This window comes from Scleropages formosus, chromosome 3 (assembly GCF_900964775.1).
Source record: "Scleropages formosus chromosome 3, fSclFor1.1, whole genome shotgun sequence".
Lineage (NCBI taxonomy): Eukaryota > Metazoa > Chordata > Actinopteri > Osteoglossiformes > Osteoglossidae > Scleropages > Scleropages formosus.
In genome coordinates, this window is record NC_041808.1 from 28,472,635 (window position 1) to 28,493,323 (window position 20,689).

General features: G+C 44.9%; 1 protein-coding gene across 3 annotated transcripts; it reads left to right on the plus strand.

The window, feature by feature from the left end:
* The first annotated feature begins 801 nt into the window (after positions 1 to 801).
* LOC108926168 (choline transporter-like protein 2) lies at positions 802 to 18,832 on the plus strand. 3 transcript variants are annotated; one of them, XM_018738722.1, is made up of 22 exons: positions 802 to 994; positions 9,610 to 9,658; positions 9,747 to 9,820; positions 10,096 to 10,180; positions 10,507 to 10,591; positions 10,739 to 10,852; positions 11,065 to 11,125; positions 11,290 to 11,413; positions 11,564 to 11,647; positions 11,792 to 11,904; positions 12,241 to 12,372; positions 12,656 to 12,755; positions 13,295 to 13,387; positions 13,852 to 13,936; positions 14,043 to 14,305; positions 14,573 to 14,667; positions 14,831 to 14,934; positions 15,053 to 15,126; positions 15,246 to 15,316; positions 15,429 to 15,517; positions 15,691 to 15,775; positions 17,939 to 18,832. In XM_018738722.1, the coding sequence occupies exons 1-22, from the start codon at positions 958 to 960 to the stop codon at positions 18,040 to 18,042; spliced, it is 2,121 nt and encodes a 706-aa protein (XP_018594238.1). In that variant the 5' UTR covers positions 802 to 957; the 3' UTR covers positions 18,043 to 18,832. The 3 variants fall into 3 exon arrangements, with proteins under 3 accessions (XP_018594238.1, XP_029106427.1, XP_018594240.1); XM_029250594.1 differs by lacking the exons at positions 802 to 994; positions 17,939 to 18,832 and adding exons at positions 8,394 to 8,491; positions 16,638 to 17,929; XM_018738724.2 differs by lacking the exon at positions 802 to 994 and adding an exon at positions 8,399 to 8,491.
* Positions 18,833 to 20,689: the final 1,857 nt, after the last annotated feature.

A 20,689-nucleotide genomic window follows, 5' to 3' on the forward strand; every position in this document is an offset into this window, starting at 1 on the left:
TTTGCTGACGATACCACCATTGTGGGTCTGATCACCAACAAGAATGAGATGGCCTACAGAGAGGAGGTGAGGCTCCTGGCAGAGTGGTGCCCGGACAACAACCTGTCTCTCAACGTTAGTAAAACTAAGGAGCTGGTGATTGACTTCAGGAAACAGGATACAGCTCATGCACCCATATACATAGGATGGGACATTGTAGAGAGAGTCAGACAGACTGAGGACACGGGACTCGTTTCGTTCGTAATTCAGGGAACTGCCTGTACTCAGTACTACTTAACAGTACAGATATCCCTTGACTTATACCTTGACTGACATTCTGCAAAAGTTTGAGATAAATCCTTAATTTTTAAAATTCTCAGTGAGACTCACTTTTGTTATTTTCATAAACTTCAAGTTCAAATAGCATTAAAATGAAAACAATGTAAAATTGCTAAAAAAAATAATAACCCCCCCAGATATGGCACGATAGACTCATCCCGTTAGTGTGTGCAATGTTCCATAGCTTCTGGCCATTTTGAACGTTAATAATTTATTTCTCAGGAAACAAACACATAGCAAGCTGAACGCCGCGAGCGGCCCAATTCGCGCGTATAGAAGTAGCGAAGTAAAACGGACCCCTTCCCTTCGAGCCGAAGCTCTAATAAAACGAACAATCCCCGCCTTACGGCCAGTGACGAAGTCTGTTATGCTGTTAGTGAAAGAGTCCCCCAACTCCTATTGGCCAAGTTTTGTGTAATATTAGCATATTGGCTGCCTATTGGCTGTTGCTAGCATGTGGGTTTTGGCCGGTGGCCACGCGACGCCCCTTGCGGACCGTGGAAGAGGCACGCAAGTAACGGTTGAGGAATATCGCACTTCTCGGAGCGGGGCTCAGTCACCATGCTTCCTCCTTCTTAAGATACAGCGCGGTAACAGTACAGTGTGACAGAAACTAACAGAAGGAAACAGAAACGCGACATGGAGCTCCAGGAGAGGAACCCCGACTCGAAATACGGTATGAAACATGTATCGTCTACTCTCTCTGCACATGGTCCGCGGGTGGTCGCGCGCTCTCTCTCTCTCTCTCTGCGCGGGTTCGTTTCGGTCCGGCTCCGAGGGGCTCGAATTGGATCGAAGCGGCAGCTGAGCGAGCGAGTCCCGTCATGGGCGGGGGGGGGGGGACGTGCGCGGGTGCGCGCATTAAGTTTTCCCCGACAGCTGTGGACACGGTGCACGGAGCCACGCAAAAAAAAGGGGGCGTCTGGAGTCTTTTGGGCGGTAAACAAGCAAGGAGTTTGTCACTTGTAATTCTTGCCAGTGCGGAGCGGAGACGTGCGTGATCATAGGTTCGGCGCGCGGAAAATCAGGAGTCCCACGCCCAGCGCAGATCAGATGTGCCCCCTGCTGCAAGATATAACTAGACCTCTAACACCAGCTACCTCTTCCTCTCATATTGAAAGAAACATTTCCATTTATTTATTTGCATTTTGCGTTTTTGATGAACTGAGGAGTTGAGCCTGAGGAATAATCTAGTTGGAGCAGCAGCCCAACGGGGCAAGTTGTTCCTGCTCTTCCATTATTAGAAATATATACTCTGTACATATACTATAGCCTACTGTACAGTACTGCCACTTTGTCCTCCATACAGGATTTGTGATGTACAAAATAATTGGGATGGGAAAGTATTACGGTTTATATGCAGATGTTGATTGCAAAGTATTCATCTGAGAGCTAAAGCTGAACCCGATGTATTTTTACCCTATTACTTGCAAGTGTGCTGTGAAGCCGCGCACTTTTCTCCCGTTGTGCTGATGGTGCAAATGTGTAAAGGTTAGTTAAGCAAAAATCCAAACGCATAGTTTGCCGCTGTGGGTCTCTTTTGTTTTTTTCTCCGCAACTGTACATGATTCAGTAGATTTTCGAAAGCGTGTTCGCGCTTGGTTTATGCAGCCGGAGCCTAACCCTGACCCTAAATATGTTCGCTTTCAAAGATAGTTTTTTGGTTGGCAGTGATTTGTGCTCGTGATCAGGGCTCTTGGGAAACATCTCATGGCGAGGTGGTGTTCCAGAGAGCTGGTAGTGTAGGGGTTAGAGCTCCTGCCTTTGGCCTGCAAGGCTGTAGGTTTGATTCCCACATCCAGCTGTAGTACCCTTGTGCAAGGTATTTACTTTAAATTGCTTCAGTAAAACTACCCAGCTGTATAAACAGGTAAAGAATTGTAATTTGCTTTGGAGGAAAGCATCAGCTAAAGATGTAAATGTACAGATTCCCCACACTTGTCAGTGAACCCAGCGCAGCTGTCAGGTTATCTGTGTCCCGGTGAACGGCAGGAGGCAGTCATACAGTGGGGCGTTTCAAAAAAAGCAGACTCAGACGGACTGTGGGAGGAGATGGCAGACTGCAGATTGTACTGTAGGCTAAAAATAAACAACTCGTTCAAATGTGTTACAAGCACACCCAGCTGAGCAGGCAGAAAGCATATGGTCAAGTGAGGCATTTACCTCAATATTTGGCCTGATGCAGAATGAGTTTTTTCTCCCCATTCTTTACATTAAACACACCAATTGCAGACATCATGATAATATTTCTAGCAACAGGGGGCGTAGCAGTTAGAGGTGGCACCTTCCGACTGAAGGACCTAGATTTCAATCCTGATTGACGCTACAGTACCAATGAGCAACATACTTATCCTCGACTGATCCAGAAAACAAAACATCTCCAGCTGTATAAATGAGTAAATAAGTATCTTAATGTACAAACATAACACTCCCGTCACTTTAGAGAACGCACACGTTGTCTGAAACCGCTTGTCCCAAGTGGGGTCGCGGCGAGCCAGAGCCTAACCCGGCAATACAGGGCGTAAGACTGGAGGGGGAGGGGACACACCCAGGACGGGACGCCAGTCCGTCACAAAGCACCCACAGCAGGACTCGAACCCCAGACCCACCGGAGAGCAGGACCCGGCCAAACCCGCTGCACCACCGTGCTTTCTATATAGTATATATATATTTAAAAAATAATAATAATAGTAAAGCAAGGAGATGAAAATCCTATAAATGCATTTCTTAACGAAAAGACCTGTGGAGCCAAAAGAAATTCTTATGCATCCTGTGGAAAGTGAAGTGGGAATGAGTGCCTGAAAATTCAACCCATTGTTTCTGTACGTCCACACTCGCTATGGGCGGCGTTTCCGTTCCGTATTTTTTCCCCCCTCTGCCTTAATTCCGAGCGTCTTCCTGCCCAGTCTCTGTCTCTCTCTCTCCCCCTATCGCTCACACACACAAACACACACGCACACATCCCTTCTTCTCTCATGATCACTAATTCTTCTCCCAGGAGTTTGGAGTACACCGTACAACGTAGTTCTGGCTGCATTCTCTAATCTTCCATTTAATGGATTTTCCGTACGTCCTGTGCAGCGGGAACCTTACATAACTGTCGTAATGAATCATTGCAATATTACGGGCCCTTGCGTGAACTGAACACTCTGCCTAAAGCATGCACCGAAATTACAAGGAAATGGAGTCCTTTGAAGGGGGTGCGGTGGTGCAGTGGGCTGGTCCTGGTCCTGCTCTTCGGTGGGTTTGGGGTTCGAGTCCCGCTTGGGGTACCTTGCGACGGACTGGCGTCCCGTCCTGGGTGTGTCCCCTCTGGCCTTACGCCCTGTGTTGCCGGGTTGCCTCCGGTTCCCTGTGACCCCGTATGGGACAAGCGGTTCAGGAGGTGTGTGTGTGTGTGTGTGTGTGTGTGTGTGTGTGTGTGTGTGTGTGTGTGTGTGTGTGTGTGTGTGTGGAGTCCTTTGGAGCAGATGGTGCTGAACAGCTGCTTTTAACTGGCCTAGAGTTGAAGCAAACTTTGCGTTGGTAGAATGTGTGTAAATTTCCAGGCACTGTTGGCATCGAAAGTCGGCACTGTGGCGCATCCAGTACTGCCAGGCTGGGCTGGGGGTTTGGACGTGGCTGCAAATTCGGCTCTTTTTATGCGAATTTGCATTTTTCCCTCGTGCTCCCATTGGTTTCCTCCCACGCACCAGTTTCATCTCACGGTCCGAAGGCACTGTTGACTCTAAATTGCCCGTTGTGTGTGTGAGACGGGCGTCCCTTGCAGGGTGTACACTCACACAGCCATGTGTTTCTGGGTGAGGCTGCAAACCTCAAAGACCTTGAATAGAACGAGAGGTTGATGGGCAAAAAAGTGCATCACTATTTCACTTATGGAGGAGGGTTCATATAGGGACCACATATATAACACATATGTCATTGGTGGAGTGATGTTTCATATCGTAAGAAGAGTATTATATTTATTCATGTAGCTGACACTTTTATCCAAAGCAATTTACAATTATTTACCCATTTATACAGCTGGGTAATTTTACCAGAGCAATTCAAGGTAAGTACCTTGCTCAAGGGTACTACAGCCAGAGGCAAGGCTTAAACCTGTAACCTTTGGGTCCAAAGGCAGTCACTTTAACCACTACACTACCAGCTGCCCACAATTACAGAATTACCATTGACTAGTACATTACACTGCTAGATACACTACTTACACTGGGTCACTCATCCATACATCAGTGGAACACACTCCCTCTGTCACTCACACACTATGGGTGACTTTAGATTCCCCAATCCACCTGATCCAATCCTCCTTTGAACTGTGGAAGGAAGCTTCTGGGAGAACATGCAAACTCCAGACAGACTGAGCAGGGATCAAACCCACATCCTCTCGCACCATCCAGGTGCCTCGAGACAGCAGTGCTACTCCCTGTGCCAATGATACAACTGTGGTTATTTATTTTACTTTGGACACAACATGCAAAGATCAGACTCTCGAAAAGACTGCGATGCTTGGAAAAGTTGAAAGGAAAGAAGAGTAAGAGCAGCAACCACATGGATGGACTCAACTGCAGCAACAGTGGACACGCCGCTTTCAACGCTAAGGACACAAATGGAGGACAGATGTTTCTCACGTACTTTGTTTACATGCGGGTGACCGACACTTAACAATTTGTTGTGAATCATGTATTTGGGCCCATTTGTTACGTGTCCAACACAATGGGGTAGTAGAAGGCAACAGGGGCCCACAGCCCATTCTCCAGATTGTTGTTGGATCACTTCAGCTGTTCTTAGTTTGTCACTCAGTCCCTCCGTTTAACTGTCGACTGTACTGGCATTTGGACGGACTTCGCGGTGGTTTCCAATTTCCAAACAGTGTTGCGCTAAAGAGACTCACAAGTGGCTCATAGATATTTCACTTGCACAATTTAAGGGCATTTTATTGCTCTCTGCGTTCGGTTTTTCTGCCGCAGATCTCTTTTTAAGCGAGGGACTGTGTGCATAGCACCGCACTTCTGTTCTAAATTATAGTTGCTGCTTTGTGCCAGTTTGAGTTCTCTCTATGAAAGGAAACTCTAATAACAGGAGTGCATGTAGTGAAGGCTGGACTATCATTTTGTTCAGTGTCGAATTACATGTGCTCTAATTAGACTGCCAACAGTTGCGTTTTGGTTGCGTGAAATTTTATTGGGTTTTTTTTGCCGTTTTCTCCTCCTTGTCCTGGTTCTGTAGTGCTGCTGCACAGTTTACCCGATTTCCGTGTTTCCTGCTGTTATTTCTTGAAATTGCACTCGGAAGGCTTTGCTCTCCAATGAAGTCCTTGTGAAAGTTTAAGACATCCCTTCGTGAAAAGCTACGTTGAACAGAGCCTAGATTTTCCGTCAACTCGGTGGGTACTGATACATGACTGATGTGTGCTGATGACGATGGAAGCGTTGCAGAGAAATCGCCGAGGAGAGGAAGGATGCTGTAAACACGGAAATATTTGGAAATTATGAGTGTGGACATAGTGTAGTTCGGGCTGCCAAGTGGAAGATAGCCCACTGACTCAGAAGTTATCTTCTACATTGTACATTAATGTGAAAAGAAAAACATTTCTTTTCCATGTTGTTTAAGAAATTAGCTAATTGGTGCATTCTTGCCCCAGTGCGTCTTTCTTCGCACAGTGTGAAGAAGTTTCTGAGGCTCGTGGCTCGTTTTTGTGTGATAATACCATTTGTACGACGGCCGAGTTCCTCCTCAGCTAAACACAGAAAGCTCTTCTAGTCAGCGGATGCAGAGAAGGTCAGTTTCCACAAAGACTTTTTCATGACATCAGCATCTCATTTTTTAAGTGCAACAACTTGCTTCCGCTGTCAGTACAGAACCTCAGTTGACAGCAATATATGTAAAATAATGTGCAAAATAAAATTCTATATTATTTCACACATGCATTTATGTATGATTTTGACAACCCTGAAATAAAAAATATTTTCAAACATAACAGTCCAGCAAGACCTTAAAGCTGCTAACCTTTAAATGGCCAACAAGCTAGCAAGTTCTTAAATTTTGCTCCTGAATCTCTAAATAAAGGGCAGGTTGACTTGGGTCATTTTCAGTGGTAAGTATGCCGTAGACATGTATTTATTTCTCGGGGATCCTGAAGTAAGTAGGGATGTATTTCAGGCCAATGTTTTTTAAAAACTGTTTTACTTAAACATTAACATATTTGGAAAATGTAATGTGAAATCTCAGTTTATTGTCTCCTCCTTTATTTGGCCTTTACCATGTGGCATGCTTGCCGTTTGCAACAAAAACACGTTGTTACTGTTGCATCCTGTCCCTTGACATTCCTGTAGATGTGGCCTTGTGGACAGGACAGTGACACCCTGTGGGAGACTGGAATTCCTTACTCACATGAGGAATGTCTCTTGCTCATTTTTCTTAGCAACGATTATTACAATTACTGAAGGTTCAAGGGGTCCCTGAGGCAAAGTGTTCTCTTGTTAGGGACGATTTATTCTGTCTAAGGGTTGCATACTAAGGGACATTTCAAAATGCCTAGAATGGATTCTGTACAATGTGAAAGACAAAAAACTGTTTTACACTGTTATTGACAGAAAAATCATTTTTTTAAAGAGAAAAAAATCCATCCATCCATGTATCCTCTCCAGTGCAGGGCCACGATGGTATGTAGCTTATCCTGGAAACATTGGTTCCAGTGTGCAGTTGATGGGACATCAGACCATTGCAGGACAATCACACACAGTCACTCACACAGAAATAAACTTACTGCAATTAATTGCAATTATAATGGTAGGGGGTGCGGTGGCGCAGTGGGTGAGACCGCAGTCCTGCTCTCGGGTGGGTCTGGGGTTCGAGCCCTGCTTGGGGCGTCCCGTCCTGGGTGTGTCCTCTCCCCCTCCAGCCTTGCGCCCTGTGTTGCCAGGTAGGCTCCGGTTCCCTGCAACCCCGTATGGGATAAGTGTGTGTGTGTGTGTGTGTGTGTGTGTGTGCAATTATAATATTAGCCAGTTCACTGAAAATACACATATTTTCATTAAAATGTATAGACTGAATTTTAATAATGAATGTATTTAGCTGACACTTCACCAAAGCAACTTATACCGTTATTCTACAGATTAATGTTTACCCCTTTATGCAGCTGGGTAATTTTAATAGACCAAGTTAGGGTTATCATAGTCAGGGGCACTACAGCAGTAGGTGAGAGTTGAACCAGCAACCTTTGGATCCAAAGGCAATGATACTATTAGCTGTCCTATGCTACACTATTGGTTGTGGGTATTGGTAAGGGCATTTCGCTTTCTTTTTAAGAAGGGATGAGCTAAGAAAGTAGGGGGCGCGGTGGCGCAGTGGGTTGGGCTGGGTCCTGCTCTTCAGTGGGTCTGCGGTTCGAGTCCCGCTTGGGGTGCCTTGCGACGGACTGGCGTCCCGTCCTGGGTGTGTCCCCTCCCTCTCCGGCCTTACGCCCTGTGTTACCGGGTAGGCTCCGGTTCCCCGTGACCCTGTATGGGACAAGCGGTTCTGAAAATGTGTGTGTGTGTGTGTGTGTGTGTGTGTGTGTGTGTGTGTGTGTGTGTGTGTGTGTGAGCTAAGAAAATTAGATTTATGTACATCGGGGACAGCTAGTACTTTGGACCCGAGGGTCGCAGGTTTGAATCCCACTTCTCGCTGAGCAGGGTACTGAACTGCAATCTCTCCAGTGACATCTTCTCATTAACATGTGTGAAAGGGTGACAGTGCCACTGAGGTCAAAGTGGTGGCGCTTGGGCCCAGAAACAGAGGGAAGGTGGAAAAGAGGAACAGAAAGAGGAAAGAGAAGTGGAAAGGGAAAGGACGGGACAGGACAGGTAGCCTAGCCTGCCCTGAGCTCAGGTTGGAGGAGAAGAGCCCCCCAAGCGGGACCTGCTTGAGCTCTAACAGCCCGCCGTTCCCGCGGGCCACAGATATATAAGCAGGAGCGCTCAGTGGACTCGTACTCGTATGAAGAGGAGCTCTCGCTTACAGCTGGAACTGAAGCGGAGAAACCGGTTGGACGGGTCCTCGCGCACAGACGGTGGCGTAAAAGGCGGAAAAGGCGGAACGCGGGAGCGCGCATGCTGTGCGGCGTTACTCTGAGCTCGAGCACAGCCCCGGCCGCTCGCAAACATGCCCGAGGAAGAATACTATGGCAAGAATGGTAACTTACCGATTAATTATTATTTATACATTTTTTTTTTGTCCGCACTGATTTGCACAAACTAGTAATGTTTAAAGTAGCGAATTTTTTGGAAGAAGTGCGACACACAAGAAGAAGTCTTGAAAAACGTTTAGGCGAAGACGTGAAGCCTGACTCGTACGGTACAGGTGTTCATACACCCTTCCTTGGCTTGACGAGGGAACAGGAAGATTCGTGTGCGGGCGTTTTTGCTGTTGTTTGTTTTGTGTTATATCACTTTTCTGGAATGTGTGATTCGTGTTCATGTTTTGTTTTAGGAGTCAGAGTGTAAGCGCTATAATATATAATAAAATGGTCAGGACTCGGGTGTCAGGTGCGGGAAGTGACTTCTTCACCTCATGTTAAACGCGAGTTTGAGACGGACAACTTTTTCTCCGTTGTATATGCGCACCTCGACGGAACTTTACGCCTTTTTTGTCGTCTCCACAGACGTGTTTTCAGCAAAACGGGTGAAAGATTCGCATGTCTTCAGTGGTGGAAATTCCTGCTGTCTCGACACTGACCTCTAGCGGCCACGCTGCGCTATTGCAGCTCGCGCTCACCTTAGGCGGGGGCGGGGGGAGCCGTGAGTCACAGTGGTGGAATGGTGCCCATTGAGCAGGCGTGTCCCTCGAGCAGGGCATCCTTTCAGTCTGGTTTCAGAGCAGCTTTGCACCAATATTGTAGTACTATGCAGACTCTTCTGGAACTTTATCATTTTAAAGAAATGAGCTATTTTCAAATAAAGATGTTGATCCTCCCACATGCGTCCTTAGGTGTGAAGTACACAGGTTTTTCATCTACCAACTATAGGAAAGGAATAACTAAAATTTAGTGATGGAGCTACATGGAGGGAAAAAAAACAATTGTTTTGTTACCGAAACGGCTTGATGGTGTCGAGGCAGATTGAAAAGCCGCTGGCACGGTTCCCCTCTGGACCACGAGAGACTTGATGGATTTGAAATTTGAATTAATTGCATACAAAGTGAATGTGTGAATGTGTCGTATTTTGTCTCCATTTCTCTTTTTTCACAATTTGCAGTGGGGCATGAGCCCAAAAGCAAAATTACATATTCAGAAAATGCTTTTTTTTGTCATAGGGGAGCCAAGGAAATATGACCCCACTTTCAAAGGACCAATTCATAACAGGTAATGAATTACCCTCTCTAATAATCCAGTTGTTCACTTTGTATCTTCATGTAGTATTAGGTGACCATTCTTTCTGTCTTAAAAACAGGGGCTGCACAGACATCATCTGTTGTATCCTCTTCATCTTGGCTTTACTGGGTTACTTTGCAGTTGGAATTCTAGGTAAGTGTCTGGTTTTTTTTTTTTTTCTTTTTTTTCCTCCTTCTCCCTTCTCTCAAAAACTTAGTAAAAATACTAAAGCTTATTTCTGTTTTGAACAGAAGTGAAATGCAAGTGTAATGGTGTCTTTTTTTTTTTTTTTTTTTTTTTTTTTTTTTTTTAAATTTCATTTAATTTGTATTTGAATTGTCATCTGGGCAATGTGAAATCTTTTCTGCATCTGATTCTGGCCGTGGGAGAAATGTGGTGCGTTTGTCTAATGTGTCCACCACCTTTAGCATGGTCTCAAGGGGACCCCAGGAAGGTGATCTACCCCACGGACAGCAGGGGACAGTTCTGTGGACAGGCAGGCACCCCACTGGAGTTAGTACCCTCTTCAAGTTTTTATCCTCTTTCTTCTCCCTGTGTTGCATAATTACAGGTTGTTTCCCAACCTTCACCATGGATGAGTAGTAACTTTTTTTTCAACATTTTCTGTCTTATTTTGCTGTAGGTCGTTTTTTGTGTTATGTGCCTCAGCTCTTCCTTCCCCCTGTTCTCAGTAAATTTTAATTAAATACTGCTGCACTGGTATGATTGTATAACTTAGTGTTCAGAAACATTGCTTTGAGAACAGAAAACAGCCTCTCTGGGCTGTTGGAGTGATGAGAGAAACACAACAGTCATAAGTTCTGTTTTGGGTTCTGCAGGAACAAGCCCAACCTGTTCTATTTCAACATCATGAAATGTGCCAGTCCCCTGGTTCTGCTCGAATTCCAGTGTCCCACTCCACAGGTGGCCTTTGACTCCCCTTCCTCCCTGTTTGATCAGCTTCTGATTTTCTCATTACACCCCTAAATGTTTCTTCACAAAGCATGCTCAGTGTGTTTGCATTTTTTTCCCCCTCTTGGAAGATAACATGATGGTACATTTTATTCCCAGATCTGTGTAGAGAAGTGTCCAGACAGATTCCTGACCCTCCTGAATGCCTTCAAAACGGCGGACCTGAAATATTACAAATCATATTGCAAGGAAGGGGTGGATTTGTCCACACTGGTAAGCAACTAGCTATTGATGACTGAAAACAAGAGGGGGAGCTCGTCAGAGACTGGATGTGTTTGATGCTTCTCTGGTAAGAGCTGAGAGGCTGTTCTGAATCGGCAAAGCTTGATTCTTTCTTAAATTGTGTAGTGAACTAGCTCTGCTATTTTTGATGGGTTCATTTTGGTTTTTGCTCAGCAATATTGGGGTTGTATTTCTGTGCTTAGAGTGCTCCAGAAGTCCTGAAGACGGGACTGTGTCCTGCCATGATTCTGCCCAGCAAACCCTGTAAGTCCTCTCTGCCTTCCCCTTCTTGTAGTTCCCATGAGTATTAGGGATACTCACTGGGATTTACACCAAACCCTGTCTTTGTGTGTGTAAACATGCATCAGGTTCTAATGCATTGCTCCATCTTACCTTCCCCTCCCCCCCCCCCCCCCGGTTCCTCTCAGTGTCTCGCAGATGTTTCCCTGCCTTCAGTAAAAAAAACGGTGTGCTCGTTGTGGGTAACCAAACCACATTTGATGATGGGCAGGGGAAAATCAGGAACGCCAAGGACCTCCTAGAGGGTGCTGGGTGAGTACAGAATGTCCTATAATAAGAATACCAGTAATTGTGTGGAACAGCATTTATAGTGCATCCAACAGCAATGGATCTCCATGGCTGTGATTTTTCTTCTGGGTGGAGCCACTATGGAATTACCATTTGCCCCTGTGATTTTTGTAGGAATGCCACCATAGTCCGAGAAGCTCGGCAGCTGGCCATGAAGATCTTTGAAGATTACACTCATTCTTGGTACTGGATCCTGATGTGAGTGCTTTAGCCATCCACAGAGCTCCTGTTGAATATTACCCATAGCCTGGTATCGAAGCGCTTGATTCATAACAAACCAGAGCTCAGTCAAGTCATGAACATGTCTGTGATCCCACATTCCCTCGCCTTGCTCTTTGACAGCGGATTGGTGATCGCCATGGTAATCAGCCTCATATTCATCATTCTCCTGCGCTTCCTGGCTGGAATAATGGTGTGGGTCATGATCATACTGGTCATCCTGGTTATTGGATATGGTATGGTCCCACTTCTTGCATTCCTGCTTGTCAGGTTCTTCTACTGAAGTATAAATCAGTCTAATCCTGAAAGTACCATTTCATCTCCAAGTAAAGTTTCATGTATTGTTAAGGAAGTTGGGTAATTGGCCTATGCTGTTCAGTTGTATTTAGACATGTAGCTGCCAGTAAAAATAAAAAATTTAGCATAAATCTCATAAGGATGCATGTAATGCCATGCGTTGGAATTCTGGTTTGCAGTTTTGTATACCATATTCAAAATCCACATTCATAGTGAACTCCATTGAGGATGTCTGGAGCTCTATTGTGATGGCACCCCCTGTCTTCTACACACAGGCATTTTCCACTGCTACATGGAGTACGCCAGTCTGAAGGGCACGCCTGGGGCAAACGTTACCCTGCAAGAGCTGGGCCTGCAAGCGGACTTCAGCGTCTACCTGCAGATCCAGCAGACCTGGCTGGCCTTCAGTGAGTCCTGTGGCTCGCTGGCTGTGATTGTGTTTGATTGTAGGGCTGATTGTGTCTTCATACACTGCCCTTGTATCATTGATCCTGGTACCAGGTACATTTGCCATGCATGTCATGGCAGTCTGTCACTGGCACAAAAGGTGGTGTTTGCCGCCAGCTTCAAGAGCTTTATTTACCCTATGTGTAAACTGGCCATCTTGCCAGAGCAAATATGTGTTGAAACACAACTCATGGACTGCATGAGAACTGGCTTAGATTTCCTCTAACACCACCTTCCCCTCAGTGATCATCCTGTGTATTGTGGAGGTGATCATCATACTCCTGCTGATCTTCCTAAGGAAGCGGATCCTTATTGCCATCGCTCTCATCAAAGAGGCCAGCAGGTGGGTTCAGTGTGGTGGAAGTGGTCAGTGGGAATTTCTGCAAGGACATCTGTAGTATCAAGAATGGGAATTATTTATTTATTTTTTTTTACTTTTTATAGAGCGCTCTTCTCACGGAGTGACATAGAGCGCTTTAACACAGACATAAGGCAAGAAAAACAGATACAAACAAAGAAGACGGTCCACTAATGGCTACCATTATTTAATTCTCTCTGTGTATCATCAGAGGGGGCGCAGTGGGTTGGACCAGGTCCTGCTCTCCGGTGGGTCTGGAGTTCCAGTCCCACTTGGGGTGCCTTGTGATGGACTAGCGTCCCGTCCTGGGTGTGTCCCCTCCCCCTCCAGCCTTACACCCTGAGTTGCTGGGTTAGGCTCTGGGTTTCCGTGACCCCGTATGGGACAAGCGCTTCAGAGTGTGTGTGTGTGTGTGTGTGTGTGTGTGTGTGTGTGTGTGTGTCATCACAGTGTTAACTCCTGATGTGAAACTGTACCACTAATATGCAGGTGAAACTATGACTGCTCACTGTTTTGTTTTATAGGGCCATTGGCTATGTGATGTCATCATTATTTTACCCGCTCCTCACCTTCATCCTCCTGGCTTTGGTCATCGCATACTGGGCTGTGACAGCAATGTATCCTTGTGATCTGTGTCTAAAATATCAAAGGAGGAAAGTTTTTTTTTTTTTTTTTTTTTTTTTTTTTTTTTTTTTTCTCCTCAAATTGGATAATTTTGAGCTAAATCGTGGGGTCAGTAATGTTTTTGCACATCTTGTTTTGTAGCATACATATTTTTGGAAGGTTACTTTATGAGGCGGGGGGTGCAGTGGCGCAGTGGGTTTGGTTGAGGCCTGCTGTGTGGTGGGTCTGGAATTCAAGTCCTGCTTGGGGTGCCTTGCAGTGGACTGGCATCCCGTTCAGGGTATGTCCACCTCGAGCCCTGCACACCCTGTCTTGCCAGGTTAGGCTCCAGTTTGCCACAACCCTGCTTGGAACGTGTGTGTGTGTGTACGTGTGTACACATACTCTATGAGGCCTGTTTAAGAAAAAAAAATTTCTCCGTTGGCTGGGTGTTACCTTCCTTACCTGCCCTCACCAGCTTTCTGTCCACTTCTAATGAACCAGTTTACAAAGTGTTTAATGACACTGCGTGTGAATACTCCAGGAACACTTGTAAACCTGAGGTGAGCTCTGGCTCTTTCCCTCCAGCTGGGCTATGTTTATACATGGCAAAATGTTGCTTTTTATTTCACATCTGCTTAACTTGGACTTCTCTCTCTCCCCTGCCAGACTTTCAACACCAGCGCAGCGAAGCTGGCGTGTCCAGATGCAAAGTGCCTGTTTGCCTTCTATGGCGGGGAGAGCCCCTACCACAAGTACCTGATTGCCTTCCAGTTTTACAATGTCTTCCTCTTCTTCTGGTGTGCCAACTTTGTGACTGCACTAGGACAGGTCACCCTGGCAGGTGCTTTTGCCTCCTACTACTGGGCCTCCAAGAAGCCAGATGATATGCCTGCTTTCCCCATCTTCTCATCCTTGGGGCGAGCACTCAGGTGTGTAGTCCTGGTGAACACCTGCACCACTGTCCTCACGAACACCGTTGTGTTCAACACTGATACGTTACGCTGATACTGTTTCAGTTGACTTCTTTCGTGTTCTCAACAAAGTGTGCTCTATTTTTTGTTAGAACCACTGGGTTGTTTCCTAAATGATTCAAAATGGGGAAACTCAGTGTAATATGTTAATATGGAGAGTGATAAAGGATTTTTCTTCTGTGTGACCTCGCCTAAGACACCGGTGTCTTTGATTCGTGTGTACAGGTATCACACTGGCTCCATGGCTTTTGGATCGCTCATCCTCGCCATTGTCCAGGTGATCAGAGTGCTGCTGGAATATGTGGACTACAAGCTGAAAGGTGTGTGTGAGGGCAATGCTGCTGCATCACTTCCTGTCCATTGTAAATACCTGCATCATAAATAACCCTATGACCTATATGGATTATTGAGAGAGAGACTGTGGAATGCCTTTGGTTTTGTGTAGTATGTATGTGTGTATTTATTTATTTTTGGTGCCTACAGGAGCCCAGAATAGGTTTGCCAAGTTCTTGCTGTGCTGCCTGAAGTGTTGCTTCTGGTGCTTGGAGAAATTCATCAAGTTCCTCAACAGAAACGCCTACATCATGGTGTGATAGCTTGACACCTTTGCATGACTTGAACCAAGAGTGATTGTATTTGTGACCTACTGTATGAATTGGCAGTTGTAAAATTGAGCCTGATCATAATACCACCATTTCTCTTCAGATAGCGATTTATGGTAAAAACTTCTGCACATCAGCCAGGGACGCCTTCTTCCTGCTGATGAGGAACATTATCCGGTAGGGGTTCATAGCTTTAACTGTAACTGCAGCAGCAACTAGATTTGTATAATCTGGGTGGAGGGGAAAGGGCACCAGTGACTTGTTCCCCCTTTCACCCTCCGCTCTTGGCTTTTCAGGGTTGCTGTCCTGGACAAAGTAACAGACTTCCTGTTGTTCCTGGGGAAGCTTCTCATAGTTGCAGCAGTTGGTAAGGGAATGAAAACTTTGTCATGTAATACAAAGTTACAAAATACTGTGATGTTTACAGTTTGTGTAATACCACACTGCAGCACAGTATTTTATCTCTTTCCATTTTTCAGGAATCTTGTCCTTCTTCTTCTTCTCTGGGAAGATGAAAGGAATTGAGAGCACTACACCAGCTCTCAATTACTACTGGGTCCCTATTGTGGTGAGTCAGTGCAAGCCATTGCTCTAGCTGTCATTTACAAGTGGCCAATTTCATTAGAAATTTTGTAGATATCCAAATCTAAGTTTTGTCAGTAATATAAGAATGACTTTTCTGCATCTACAGTCTGTTGTATTCGATGTGATAATGACTAGGGCATTTTGGTGTCTCCTCAGACGGTGATTATTGGCTCCTACCTCATTGCTCATGGTTTCTTCAGTGTCTATGCAATGTGTGTGGACACCCTCTTCCTCTGCTTCTGTGAGTAATGCAAGCCGTGCCTACATGCACACCCAAGGTCTGCTAGAAGGTGCTCTTCAAAGGAACTGTTTTATTGTAGACTTATCAGCAAAGCTACAGAAGAGTTATGCAACAGTGTAGAAAGCTGAGTCACTGCAAATTTGACCTTCTGGCCTGATACGCCGTAAGAATCGATTCAGTTTTCTGCTCGTTTGGAAATAGACGTCCATAATACCTTACAGAAAATAAAATGCGGTCTAAGTATTATGAATCCCCCCCCCCCCCCCCCACCGTGTTCGACTCAGGCTCTATGCTTTATTCACCGTTGTCACTTCAGGAACATTTCCAGCCCCTTGTCATCAAACTGTTTCACTGGGATGCTTTGTTAACCGCTTAATGTCTGTGTTCAGCATTGACGTACAAGTGTAGAAACCTGTAGTGAAGCTGTAGTACTTCTGTTTTATATGGATCAGATGTACGTGTGTGTGTGTGTGTGTGTGTGTGTGTGTGTGTGTGTGTGTGTGTGTGTGTGTGTGTGTGTGTGTGTGTGTGTGTGTGTGTGTGTGTGTGTGTGTGTGTGGGGGGGGGGGGGTGTTAACTTTCTCTGCAACTTTGCTAACTTGGCTTTGTGGAAATGTCAAATAATTGTGTGTGTGCACGCGCTCTTCCTTCCTTTGATTCTGACTTGTATCTCTCTCTTTGTCTCCAACCCCTTTTCGTCCCCTACCCCATGGGTCACTACTTCTTCACTTCCTGCTTGTTCTAACCATTTCTGCCCTTGCTTGCACTAATCCAAATATCCACTCCACAAATGCACATGTGTATATATATACACACACACACACACACACACTCACTCATGTACATGGGACAAATGTGAAAGGCGAGGACCTGGAGCGAAACGATGGTTCTGCAGAAAGGCCGTACTTCATGTCTCCAGAGCTACACGATATCCTTTCAGAGAACGCGGTGATGGAGGAGGTGAAGGAGCTTCCGGATCAGGAAGAGGAGACACCCTGGGAGCAGGACAGAGAGATACAGCTGCATCAGTGCCCTGAAATGCAAGAGAATGGAGAGGAGAACCTTCAGAAAGTACAACACGAGTAGCTTTACCAAAGATGCTTTTCAGGAGGGTTATAGCTCCCTGTTCCTTCTAAGTAATTTGTAAGGAATTGTGGGAGTTTGCTCCAGTACACTGAAGGGCCAATGAGTGGTGGTGCTTTGAACAGTTTTGAGCTAACTTTAGTTACTCTGAGAAATGTGTCCTTAACTCTGTCTTGCCAAAAAGTATCAGAGATTAGAGCTGCTGAGGTTTAACCTGCAAATCCAGTTACACAAAGCTGTTGTCTGCCTGCAGTGACCTTGTTTACAGTGTGTGCCAGTGAGCCGTCTCCATTTAACATGTGTGGCACAAGACAAACTGTTTGCTTAGCAACTGTTCCCTCTATCTTTCTCAATACTGTTAATTTATGCAGTTCTATGATGCAGTCTTTATTGTGGTGTTTCCAGGTCGAAAGTGGAAAAGAGTGTACATGACTAAAATCTGTTTACAGTGCAATGTAATATATGGTGTGATGTAATGCAGGCCAAACAACGACTCTGTGTATTTCATTGCATTTATTTTTGTTAATACCTGGGGTAGCTCTGTCAGAGATCTTGTGTTTTGTATGCAGAGCAATCAGACTTACTTGCCTTGTCATTTGACTGCCTGTTGGGATTATGCTGCTATAACCTGGGATTGGTCTGGATTGGGTTTGTTTCATGGGTGGGCTCTCTGTCTCATTCTTTCCTTCTTGTGCGCTCTCTCTCACTGTTTCTGCCTCTCTTTCTCTGTCGCATGTGTATAGTGTCATTGATGCTCTCCATTAAAGCCGTGAATCTGCCAGCTGCATTCCATGTTATATTTCTAGGGAATATGTAAGGTGTTGGATGAAAGCTGGCCCTTTGCTGTGGTAGAATGAGAGTCATGCTGTGACCTCCCCCATTCCTGTGGCAGTCTTTCTGCTCTACTTGGTGCACTGTGGTAGTAAACCACTGCGCATGACTGTGTCCACAAACAAAAATATTGCTGACTGTGGACACTGAACATGTTTTCTCCAAGTTTCGTACATTAAGTTTTCTGTGTTGTGGAGAGTCTGTTTAGGTTAATCATGTGCCTTTCTGCTTTCCCCACCCCACCCCCAGTGGAGGATCTGGAGAGGAATGATGGCAGTGCTGAGCGGCCCTACATGATGCCTGAGAACCTCCTCAAAGTACTGGAGAAGAAGAACGCCAAGACAGCTGAGTGATCCTTCACGTTGATGGGGCAGGTGACCAAAGAGCAGGCGGTGGGACATTCGTCTGATAAACTCATGGACTGCGCCGGCACAGCGCACCTGTTGGCCTTCAGGTGGCCTTAACAACCAGGCTGTAGAACAAAGAAATGCTGTGTAAAAAGTGATGGTAACATGTTATGAAGGTTCCTGTGACAGACAACTGTCAATCCATAACCTAGACTTTTTTTTTTTTTTTTTGTCTATTTCATGTAGAAACAATGTCTGCCAAACTTCAATATTTATTCATGCTAAAATGTTGCAAACTGCTATGTTGTGAATTTATATTATGAATTTTACACCGAAGTGCTTTTATGTATAGAGTGGACTTTTCAAGTCTCCTAATTGTTAAACCACTACCAAAGTGTTTTCTCTAACATTACAGGTGTTACTTGGCTTAAAACTATTTTCATGGATTATGTTACATGAGGAATACATATTTTTTTATAAAGATTTGTTTTTAAGATCCAGTACCCTGTTATTGCTGCCATATTTTCTGGCAAATTATAATGCTTAAAGGGCTATGCAGTTTATATTTGATTAAATGCTGAAATGTTAATGCCATCCAGTTATTTATATTTGGTTTGATATTTTTTGTAATTAGGTGGGGAAATGATACTTCTGTGTGTGGACTTTTAAAGAAGAAACATCTTGATTAGAGGGGGACACCTTGGATCACTTATGGTGCTCATTGCACACATGGTGCAATGGTGCAACCCTGAGTAATGATTAATTTTGTTGAAAATGAAATAAAATACTTAGTACATTTGGTGTGTATGAGCCTATGTTTATAATTTACCATTGTCAGTCTGGCAGTATCGCTTTTTTAATGCCAGAAATTGACCTACTCTGTGTCCCTTGTAAGACATGCAGCCTCAGTCTTTGCTTTGCAGGAGTGACTCTGGGTCTCCACAACCCTCATGAGATAGACAAGTTGAAAAGAGATGGCTGGAATTCACCAGAAGAAGAATGTGATTCATGCAAGTTTTAACACACACACACAGTGTCTGCAACCACTTGTCCCGAGGGGAGTCACGGTGAACCAGAGCCTAACCTGGCAACTCAGAGCACAAGGCTGAAGGAGGAAGGGACACACCTGCGATGGGAGGCCAGTCTGTCACAAGGCACTGCAAGAAGGACTCCAACCCCAGACAAGGCCCTGGTCAAACCTGCTGTGCCACTGTGCCCCCTGCAGTTTTTAACATAGTATTTAATTTGAAGTTGGAGCATAATTCTTGTGTGGCACACCCAGGCTGCAGAGAGGGGGGTGGTGAGGAGGTGTGACTTTACCACACCTGTGGGTAATGATTGGCTCTATTTCCCCTTGTCTTCCCAAGGGGAGAAAGAGACTCGGGAGTTCCAGATGGATGCCAGACCTGAGAGATAGAGGAATTGGGAACCTCAGACCCTGAAGTCTCAACACTCTGCATCAAATGTGAGAAGAAAACACCCCTCCCCTGTTTACAGTTCCCCTTCACTGATGCACCGCACGTTTGAATAAAAAGCGTTTTCACCAACCGGACATGTCCTGCGTGTTTGTGCCACATCTTGTTACCAAAAATGCCAGAACTAAAGAACTGTTCAGGTTAAAGAGCTTTTGTTTCAATTCCGAGCAGTATTGAAAAACTCATAAATTTGCTCCTCTCAAGTATGTTTAGCTATCAGCTGTAAAAAGTGAACCTGTCTTCACTTGTGCGCTCTGCCTGTTTGCCTTCCAGCTCTCATTGTGGGCCACAAGGTGGTGCTCCACGCCGGCCTCTGGTTCATGGCCGAAACCAGGAAGCTGTGCTTCGTCTGAAAAACGCTTGTAATCAATTGTGTGTCAGTTGTTCCTATTGAACAGCTTTACAGTTAAATCTGAAGGTATAGATGAAATTCAGTAACAAAATCATAATGGTTTCAAGGAGGTCATGTAAAGCACAACTCTATACGTTGCCTCTTTGTGTTACAAACTTTCGTCCGCACCTTCTAGTTTATTTTCACTTGCATATCTTCTGCACTTTTTAAAAATTTTTGTGAAAGAGACTGGATTTCTGTGTATAGCTGTTAATTGGCAGTGAAACGCACTCAAGTCAGAATGTGAACTGAACAGGAGCGTAAGGTCTCCTTTCAGCTCATTTCCAGTGTTTATAGCACATGTCGGATGTTGCTGAGTGTTGGTGATGATTAATAACCATATTACGAACGTTGCAGGTGTTTACAGGATGAATCGGTCAACAATTGGCACTGAACAAGCTTGTGGAGCGAACGTATTTTTGTTTTCACCATTTTAGTGTTAATGTAGCTTAAAGTTAAATATTGAAAAAAGGTCTTATGAAGTAATTATTAATAATGCATGAAAGTGATGAGTGTATTTCTATTTAAGCTTTAGCTGAGATTTTTACAGGATCCAAACCTCAAATGAAAATAAATAAAATAAATGGAGGGGCATCTGTATTATGTACATTTACATTTATTTATTTAGCAGATACTCTTCTCCAAAGCGACTTCCAATGAACTCAGGTAGCCTTTATTGATTATGGGTAAGTGGTAAAAAGTGACTGGAGTTATGATCAAATCAATGTACGAGCAGATTTCGGGTCACAAACTGTATCATAAGCACAGGAAGCAGTGCTGACCGCGC